Source organism: Heterodontus francisci, chromosome 41 (assembly GCF_036365525.1).
Source record: "Heterodontus francisci isolate sHetFra1 chromosome 41, sHetFra1.hap1, whole genome shotgun sequence".
NCBI lineage: Eukaryota > Metazoa > Chordata > Chondrichthyes > Heterodontiformes > Heterodontidae > Heterodontus > Heterodontus francisci.
The window spans coordinates 31975576-31986037 of record NC_090411.1 but is presented as its reverse complement, the minus strand read 5'-3'; the positions used below and the strand labels follow the sequence as shown (position 1 = coordinate 31986037).

General features: G+C 40.0%; 1 protein-coding gene and 1 pseudogene across 1 annotated transcript; both read right to left on the bottom strand.

Annotated features, from left to right (window-relative positions):
* Positions 1–1191: 1191 nt before the first annotated feature.
* Positions 1192–4599, bottom strand: LOC137353576 (ferritin heavy chain B-like; annotated as a pseudogene).
* Positions 4600–6440: 1841 nt separating this feature from the next.
* Positions 6441–9568, bottom strand: LOC137353575 (ferritin heavy chain B-like). The gene is made up of 5 exons (XM_068019940.1): positions 9464–9568; positions 8270–8416; positions 7346–7471; positions 6765–6906; positions 6441–6634 (listed from the first exon to the last, which is right to left on the bottom strand). Exons 1-5 carry the CDS (start codon positions 9566–9568, stop codon positions 6441–6443), a joined length of 714 nt encoding a protein of 237 aa, XP_067876041.1.
* Positions 9569–10462: the final 894 nt, after the last annotated feature.

Below are 10462 nucleotides of genomic sequence, written 5' to 3'. Positions count from 1 at the left end.
TTCTGGCAGCCTTTTCAGGAGACATGCAGCATCAGTTTCTCTATTTCTTACACTTAATTCACAGGAAGTTCTCAAAAAGATGGAAGAGGATGCTGATGGTGACTGCTCTCTTGGCTGGTTTTCTCCAATTGCCTTGAAACAGTTTATACCCCAATACACAGTTCAAAGCAAAACCAAAAACAATATCTCGAGAGTCAAGCCTCCTGACCCCTGTACATTTTGACCTGTCACTTCTCTGTAAATATCTTCTCCAAGTCAAAAAGCCCCTGCTGATATTTATCTGAAGACAGGTAACTTCCAGTGAGTGTTGTTTACAATAAGTCCTCTCAGTGCCCTTTCAATGACCCCAGTGAAAAAAAAATCCATACAATCCTTTTCAATTTTCCCAAAATAAAACAATGTCCATAATTGTAAAATATGAGTCCTCAACAAAAACCAACGTGAAATATAGCAACACCGTCACAACGATACCTTATCATATCTATTATTCATGTTCAACATATCAATTGTAATAATTCTTTACTCTTCTATACTTGAAGAATACAAAAGTCATTAATGCAAACTGTCCTCGTAATTTAACCCTTTTATCCCTGGTATCATTCTGGTGAATCTGTGCTGCACTCCCACCAAGGTCAATATATCAAAGCTGAACACAGTACTCCAGATGTGATCTAACCAGGGCTTTATACAAATATACAATAACCTCCACCCTATGTTTTACAGACTCCTTGAGATGAAGACTAACAGTCTATTAGACATTTTAATTCATTTATGTACTAGTCCACTAGCTTTTAGTAATTTCTGTACACGGACCCCTAACTCTCTGTGCTCCTCCACAGTTCCTAGCTCCTCACCATTTGGAAAATATTCTGATTTATGTCTCTCTGTCCTCACTCTATCTGACATTGAAATTCATCTATCATAGTTTTGGCTACTCACCTAATCTATCAACATCCCTTTTCAATTTTCTGCTCCAAATTACTCTACCTACTGTAACACCTAACTTAGTGTCATTAGCAAACTTGGATATATGGCTCTCGATTCCTTCATGTCATTTAAAAATGTAATGAAAAACTGAGGCCCAGGTACAGATCCCTGGGAGAGATGACTCGTCGTATCCTGCCAATTGGAGTACATACCCATTATCTCGACTCTCGGTTTCCTACCTCCCAACCAACTCCACAACCATGTTTAAAGGTTTCCTGCAATTCCACGTGCTTCCGTTTTTCCTAATCTCTTGAGTAGAATCTTGTCAATGATGTATTTGATGTTGGCTTCTTGGAGTTTTCTCAAAGTGAACCTGATGGAATCTGTTCTCAGATTCAGAGTTTGTCAACATAATTGCAGCAGTCTGCAAATGGAACTTCATTTTGTGTTGAACACAATTAGATCCATCTCTTGGAGAATTGACACTGCGTTTGATGGGTGTAGAATGAATCTATTCTAACAATGCTAACCACAATATATTGAAAGAGATTGTCCAGCCCGAAACATTCCACAGCACATCTGCAAACCAACTGACATGTTGGGGAAATGAAAAGTGGAGAGCTTCGAACAGAACTCTGTTGCTCCGTCTAAGTGCAACATGGAGTTCAAGCCCCAGGGCATTTAGGAGTTGTAAAGTCCTGTGTTGTTGCTTCTGCAAAACTGAAGTCTATTGAGACTTGATTACGAGGGAAAATTACAACCTGACATAGAGTGTTATAACTACCTGACCCAAGTATTTCTGCACTCACTCATCCCAGACATTCGTAAGTATGGCTCCTGGTGAATAGGGGTGCAAGTAATGGTTGAACAAATGACAACCTGGCCACGAGGCAGATTAAGATGGTGAATATTTTACAATGAATAATGTCAGTCATCTATGACACAAGAGGCCATTCGGTCCACGGAGTCTCTGGTTACCAGTACACTGCATTCAGTCCCATTCTCCTACTCTCGCACCTACAAGTTTTTTTGCCTCCACATGCTCACCCAATTTCTTTTTGATGTCATTTTTTGCTTTCGGTGCAGGATGTTCCAGGTCATTAAAAAAAAAAAGCTTCACCTCAGCTATTCCGTCATCTCTTGCCCAAACCCCCTACGTGTGTGTCCCAAGTACTTGTACTATCAGTTAACAGGAATAGATCTTCCTTTGTTCCCCTGTCAGCATCTTCACATCTCTATCAAATCTCTCTGCATTGCCTTGTGCTCCAATGAGAACAGGGGTCAAAACAAAATTCAGCATCCCTTCCTCATGTTGCACACCATTTCAGCTGCAGATGTAAGAAACTACCTTTGTGATAAAAATTGCATATTTCAGATATTCCCTACAAGTTTCTCAGTGAAATTGGAAGATGTGAACAAACTATCCTAAGCAGACATTGAAATCAGTTCTCAGAAACTGGATGTAGGAGGGCAAAACTCAAAAGGCATGGTAAAGTTGCAGTGGAACCAGATATTAGACAGCTAGGTATCTTGGTAATCTGAATAATGAAATGAGTTACTTATCTATACAAAGAAAAACAAAAGACCACTCCATGATAAATACTTTTATTTCCACATACAGCAAGAAATGAGAAAACGACATAATAACCAGAAATGGATCACATTTTATTTCTACCAATATTACAGAACTATGGTTCTATAATGCTAATCAACTCAGGGTGAGCTTGTCAAACAGGTACTCTCCCATGCCATTGTCAGGGGCTCCCAGTCTCTTCAGGTTGGTGATGTGATCTCTTAGCTTCTTGATCATCTTCACTTGCTCCTCCAAGTAGAGAGGCTCCAGGAAGTCACACAACTAGAACATGAAATAGAAAATGCCAAACAGGTGTTTAATGAGGATCTTCTCCAGAAGGGAAATTACACTGGTTTGGAATTGGGACAGTGTGACATGGGCACATTTAATCAGACAAGAGCAGAATTACCCAAAAATGGCAAACCAATTTTAATAAAACAGGGAATGGACTGCACAAGAAACATTTTGATGCTGCAGATACACAGTGCCTTGGGAACAGTTTAATGATCCAGGTCTACAGCGTAGATGGCTTCTTGGCCCAAAAACAAAAATCTAAAAATGAAAAACAAACTGACACAGAAGTTTACCAATGTAGAGTGAAGGGCAGATTCCAATATCACCAATGCATGAAAAATTGCAATGTTAGGAACTTACATGAGGGTCAGTGTTGCCAGTGGAGAGTTTGTGCAGATCCAGCAGACTCTGGTTCACATCCTTCTCCATCTGCAGAGCTCTCTGCATTGCCTCCAGACCATTGCTCCACTCATCCTGCTCTGGCTTCTGAAGAGGAAAGTCAGACAGTTCACTTACAATGGATTAAAATAAAAACACATGAGAAAGTAGAAGGTGAACAATGGGGAAAAGCAACTAGTGGGTCACAAATGTATACAATTACTGCATTAAACCATGGAATCAATTCTTTCAAATACTTTCTAAAGCATCAATTTACAGGGATCCAGACAGGAGGTCACTCATTCATTAAACCCAACCTTGATGTCCTCCAAGATGATTCGGCCTCCACGTTTATTCTGGAATTTCATCAGTTTCTCAGCGTGCTCCCATTCCTCATGTGACTGCTCCTTGAAGAACTCAGCAAAGTGACGCAGGGCAACATCATCCCGATCAAAGTAATAGGACTGCAGGTAGAGACAAAAAAAAAAATTGAAGAAGCCAGGTCACATCCAAAATTCCCTCCATGGTCACATCAAAAATGGTGGCTGTATCATAGTAGATGAAATACCCATTCATGACTTCAATACCTTGCTTTTGAAAGCATTTACAGTTTAAGGGAGAAAGTATGATTCTTACAGAAAGCACAATTGGCTTCATTAATCTTTTCTGAAAAGGTTGAAAGTCCCTCCTCGTGAAGTAGAAACAAGGCAAGTGGCTAAAATTAGACAAGAGGGATCCATGATATTTTTTGGTAGAATCTATTAGAGGTCCAAGTGCAGGTTGAAAGCTCAAATTTCAGTGGGACATTGTTCCCTCCTCCCCCTCCTTGAACAATCTCTTTCCCCAATTCAGGGATTTAAATTAAAAAAAAAGTAAAACTTTGCAGATTGAGCAGTTTAACATTTTGGCACAATCAAGTACCAAGATCCAGGTTCCGTGACCGAGGATTCAAAGAATTTCACTCAATTAGTAAAAAGAGAAAGCCAGTCCATATTTCACTCACGAGTCACTCAATTAAAGTTAATTGTTGTCATCCAAGTTACAAATTTGACCAAGTTAATACTTCAAGATGAATCCTCAATTACAAGCTTCATGGAACCATGGAGCTGGTTTCAGGTATAAAATATCTCCGAATAAGACAACTACAGAGCCAGGAGCAGTCTGTTAATGAGAGCTTCTACAGAATTACTATTAAATATAATCCACTGGATTAAGTCTAGGGAGAGCTATTGAGATACATCCAAAAGCCAATTCATTAAACAACAGCATACAATGAAGTCACAGCCTGAATTTTGAATTAGGACCCCAAAACATACAAAACTCACTATGGACAGGTAAACATAGGAGGAATAGAGTTCCAGGTTAATCTGCTTGTTAACAGCATCCTCACAGTCCTTGTGGTAGTTCTGTCACACTTGGGAAACCATCTTCACTTCTAATATTGACAGAAGTTAAATCAAACACAACAACAGCAATCTAACCACTTCCCTCACAAGCTCTTGTATTTATGCAACTGGATCAGTCTGTATTCAAACAGGGAATGACATCACCAATGATGATTGACAATGCCCGATCGCCAGTCAGGAATCCTCTATGCCTCGAGGCACCAATTAAGGAGCAGGGGGTGGGGTGAGATACCCAGAGCCAATCAGGGATGTGGAGTGCAGGTTGATTTACAAGATTATTCTGTGATTGGAACAAAGGAACAGGAGGAGGCCAATTCAAGTCTGTTCCACCATTCAATTAGATCATGGCTGCTCTGTGTCTTCATGCCATTTCCCTGCCTTGGTTCATGATCTTAACTCACAAAAACCTAACATCAATTTTGAATGTTGACTTGATCCATTTTGGGGAAGAGAGTTCCAGATTTCTATTTTCCCGTGTTGTGAAGAAATGCTTTCCAATATCATCCCTGAATTGCCTAATCTGAAGATGAAGCCCTGTCCCAGAGAAAATAGTTTCTCTCTATCTACGTTATTAAACCCATTAATTATCTTCAACAGCTCAATTATAATCATCACTTAATCTTCAATACACGAAGGAATACATACCAGTCAGTGCAAAGTGACCTTATCATTTAGCCTGAGTATCATTCTGGTGAATTGGTGCTGTTCCCCCAAGGCCAACAGATCAAAATGAACACAGTACTTCAGATGTGGTTAACCCTGAGCTTTATACAACTGTAACATAACCTCCACCACTTTGATTTTCAGCCCTCGTGAGAGATGAACATTGATTTTGTTTTTTCAATTTTGTTTGTATCTCTCCACTGGTTTTGATTAATTTCTGTCCATGGAACCTTAACTTCACATTAAACTCCATCATTCATAATTTTTCACACTCACTTACTCTATCAGTGTCCCTTTGCAAATTCCTGCTCCAGTTTACACTAACTGTGCCACCCAACATAGTGGCATCAGAAAACCTGCATATCCTGCACTCTATTCCTTCATCGATATCATTTATAAATATAATGAAAAGCTGAAGCCACAGTATAGATCCCAGGAAAGGATGACGAGCCATAGTTTGGAGTACATACCCATTATCCCTACTCTCTGTCTCCCACCTCAAAAACCAAATCTCCACCCATAGTGAAAGATTTCCTCCAATTGCACAGGCTTCCATTTTTCCTTACCTCTTGTGTTGAACCTTGTCAATGATGTATTTGATATTGGCGTTCCTCAAACTGAATCTGTTCAGAGTCAGTAATTAATAATGTAATTGTATGAGTTTGTTAATGGAAATTCCATTTTGCACAGTTGGGTCCAAATTAAGATGGCTTGGAAAATTGATGTATTCCAGGTGGGTCTAGACCAAGCCAGGGATACCAATCTTGACCACAATAGATGGAAAGTGATCCACACTGACTCTGCAACCTAACCAGCAAATTAGGGAAATAGAAAATGGAGAAGCTTTAAAGTGACCATTGTTGCTCCACATAACGCTGGAGAGATGGAGCACAATCCCCATGGAATTTAAGACCTGTAAAGTCGCAGTGCACTTTCTGCAACGTGCAAGACTATTATGAGGGAAGATTTAGGAGGTCAACTCGTAGGGGTCTCCTACTACCTCACCCAAGCATCTCCCTGTACTGAGGCTAGACATTGGTAAACATACCCTTTAGGTGAATTAGGGGTACAGATATTAGTTAATCAAATGGCAGATTAAAGGTGGTTAATTCTTGTCTATAATAAGTGGACAAAAAGATCATATGCAGGTAGAAATTGGGTATCCTTTCCCCATATTCCACAAGTTCATGCTACCTCAGCTACAGCAGCAAGAACACTTCTGTCGCAGAAACTGCATATTTCCGATATCCTCTCCAAGCTTCTCGATGAAAATTGGGAGATGTGAGTAAGTTATCCTCAGAAGGCATTGAACCAAGTTTGGGAGGCTGGCCAGGGAAAGGTTTAAATGGAATCAGTATATAACTAGGCATAATGATCTGAATAATCAAGTCAGCTATTGAATTATACAAAGATCAGATCCATGATAAATACTTTTATTTCTATATACAGCAAGAGATGAGAAAACTGGCAATCAAAAAGAATTCAGAAAGTATAGAACTAATTGTTGCAGAACCCTAATTAACTCAGCGTGTGCTTGTCAAACAGGTACTCTCCCATGCCATTGTCAGGAGCTCCCAGTCTCTTCAGGTTGGTGATGTGATCTCCAAGCTTCTTGATCATCTTCACTTGCTCATCCAAGTAATGGGTCTCCAGGAAGTCACACAACTAGAACATAAGAGAAACAGGCGAGTATAGTTAGCTTAAAAAAGCAAGAATCTTCATTAGATAAGATTTTTATTTGCACTGGGATAATAGCACAAGTACTGCACATGGGAGCGAGACTTTCTCTGGAGAAAGAAGCACAGGCAGTGGGCCAAGTGGTCAGCACAGAAGGAAATCATTCAGATTCTGTGGATATATTTAGCCAGACAAAGCCTAAATTTACCCACATGTGGCAAATCAATTCCATTAAACTGGGAGTCAAGTCAAGATTGATGCCAGAGAAACCAAGTACCTTGCAAACTGTTCAGTGATCCAGATCTAGTGTGGATGTCTTGGTTTTTAAATATGAAGACAAAAAAAAACTTATGGAATTCTACCAGAGTTAAGGGTAGATTCTAATCATCACCTTCAAACCTGAAAACTCATTCCAATATTAACTTACATGAGGGTCAGTGTTGCCAGTGGAGAGTTTGTGCAGATCCAGCAGACTCTGGTTCACATCCTTCTCCATCTGCAGAGCTCTCTGCATTGCCTCCAGACCATTGCTCCACTCATCCTGCTCTGGCTTCTGGAACAGAATAGTAGTCTTTTTAGTGGGAGTGCAAAGTCCAAGGGATGTTATGCTCAAGGTCAACAATGTTATCAGTAACAAAGACAATCTGTGCACCCCAATACTATGAGGGATGGGGTTTAATCACTGGGTTGACAGACCATTACAGGACACTGGATCAGTTCATTGCCTCTGCACTGCCATTTTTGGCCAAAGCTCTGATCCCAATTCCCCCAAATATGCTAAATTTTCTTTTTCTCCTTCATAATCCTCAACTACATCTAAGGGACATCTACAGCTGTGGCCCACATTCTCAAGACTGTTACCTAGTTAAGCACTGTATGTTTCAGCCAATAGTTGACAAAGCAGACGTTGTTCCTTCTGAAAATCCATTTATTGATTTTATAAATATAGGAGACAAAGGTCAGTCATACCAACTCACCAACACTAGAAATTTTACTCATTAAACTCTAGATTGAGTACTGACATTATTAGAATAAAGGAACATAGGATGAAAGCAAAATACTGCAGATGCTGGAAATCTGAAATAAAAACAAGAAATGCTGGAACCACTCAGCAGGTCTGGCAGCATCTGTGGAAAGAGAAGCAGAGTTAACATTCCGGATTTCCGAAGAAGGGTCACCGACCCAAAACGTTAACTGCTTCTCTTTGCACAGATGCTGCCAAACCTGCTGAGTGGTTCCAGCATTTCTTGGTTTTATTTCAGATTTCCAGCATCTGCAGTATTTTGCTTTTATCCTAAAGAATCAAAACTGCAGTCCAATCTGTTGAAGGGAGCGGCTTATTAAATCTAACCTTGATGTCCTCCAAGATGATTCGGCCTCCACGTTTATTCTGGAATGTCATCAGTTTCTCAGCGTGCTCCTTTTCCTCACGTGACTGCTCCTTGAAGAACTCAGCAAAGTGACGCAGGGCAACATCATCCCGGTCAAAGTAATAGGACTGCAGGTAGAAGCAAAATGGAAAGGGAGAGGTCAGACCCAAATCTTATTCATGGTCATGTTAAAAATAACATCCTGGTAAATCATCCATTCTTTATCTCAAAAGAATTTTCTTCAATTAAGGGGCTTGGTTTTTCAAGTTAATATTGTAAAATACTAACCATGATGAAATGCTCCTCCCAGTGACATTACTAAAAGCAGTAACACTATTTGGATCCAAGTTTCATTTCAGCATTTAAACTACATTTATCAGCAGGACATCCTTCGTCCACCAATGAAGAGACAAGTGATCTAAAGGTCTTATTGGACTGAATGAGACTTCTCAATTACTGCTTCATGCAAATTCATTACTCAAAACAAAAGAATTCAGCACCACAGGATTTACTCATTTACAAAGGGGGAAAGACAGACCAGAACTAGTCAGACAGTGTTCCACTAACTAGTCACTAAACTTAATTGTTGCCATTCAAGTTGAATAGGTTTATACATGATCATGAATCCTCTATTGGAAACCACGCGGAACTTTGGAGTTACTTTCAAAATTGGACATAAATATTACAGAGCAAGGAATAGAGTCCCTGTTTCAAGGGTGTTCACTGATTGAAGTCTAGGAGAACTAGAAAGATACATTATAAACCCAATTAATATTTAGTTTTAGTTTAGAAATACAGCACTGAAACAGGCCCTTCGACCTACCGAGTCTGTGCTGACCATCAACCACCCATTTATACTAATCATACACTAATCCCATATTCCTACCACATCTCCACCTGTCCCTATATTTCCCTACCACCTACCTATACAAGGAGCAATTTATAATGGCCAATTAACATATCAACCAGCAAGTCTTTGGCATATGGGAGGAAACCAGAGCACCCGGAGGAAACCCACGCAGACACAGGGAGAACTTGCAAACTCCACACAGGCAGTACCCAGAATTGAACCCAGGTCGCTGGAGCTGTGAGACCTACAGAAATTCTAGCTACTCAAAATACATTGAAATCCCAGTCTTAACTTTGAAACAGGACCCCAAGAAAACAATACACACCATGGATAGATAAACATAGGAGGAATAGAGCTCCAGGTTGATTTGCTTGTTAACAGCATCTTCACAGTCCTTGTGGTAGTTCTGACACACTTGAGATGCCATCATAATCTTTCCTACTAACAGAAGCTAAGTTCAAACAACAATGTAACTGCTTCCTGCACAAGCTCTTGTATTTGTACTGTTGGGACAGCCTGCATTCAAACAGGGAATGACATCATTAATGATGATTGACAATTCCAGGTCGCCAGTCAGGAATAGCTATTGAGTCCAGGCACCTGTTAACAATGGAGTTAGGCTGTGGGGGTTGGACCCAGCGACAATGAGAGCTGTGGAATTCAGGCAGGTTTGGATGATGATACTGTGATTGGAACATAGGAACAGGAGGAAGCCAATCAGCCCCTCAAGCCTGCTCCATCATTCAATTAGATGATGGTTTGTCACTTAAGGACATTTGCCTGCATTGGATCCATATTGCATCATACCTGTACCGAACAAAAATCTAACAGTTTTAGTTTTGAAATGTTTAATTGATGTCAACATTTTGGGGGAGAGAATTCCAGATTTCCATATCCCCTTTTGTGAAGAAATGTTTCCTAACATCACCCCTGAATGGTCTAGTTCTAATATTCAGATTATAGCCCCTGTCCTGGACTGCTCCACCAGAGAAGATAGTTTCTCTCTATATACTGTTCTGACTGAGGTGGGAGGAGGGCATTGTTTTTTCTAGTTCCACTTCTCCACAGGTCACAACATATATTTAAATGTTTACCCAGTTACCAATATGGTCAATCATAGACTCTATTTTTACCCCAAAATAAAATACACCAACCAGGTTTCTTTAATAAACAACAAAATTATCAGTTAATTATAAAACAAGACTTAACCAGTAACACACAGATTGAAATATGGAAGTTCCCTTTTATCTTAGCCCCTCACACTAAAGGCCTGCTCAGGTCACGAAAAAAAACCCGATGCAAACCCAACAGAACCACATCTGAC

Coding starts and splice junctions, on each gene's coding strand:
- LOC137353575 (XM_068019940.1), bottom strand. CDS start 9,568: ATGATGGCATCTCAAGTGTGTCAGAACTACCACAAGGACTGTGAAGAT. Junction 8,417..9,463: donor CCTATGTTTATCTATCCATG/GTGTGTATTGTT, acceptor TTCTACCTGCAG/TCCTATTACTTTGACCGGGA. Junction 6,907..7,345: donor CTGGCAACACTGACCCTCAT/GTAAGTTAATAT, acceptor CTTATGTTCTAG/TTGTGTGACTTCCTGGAGAC.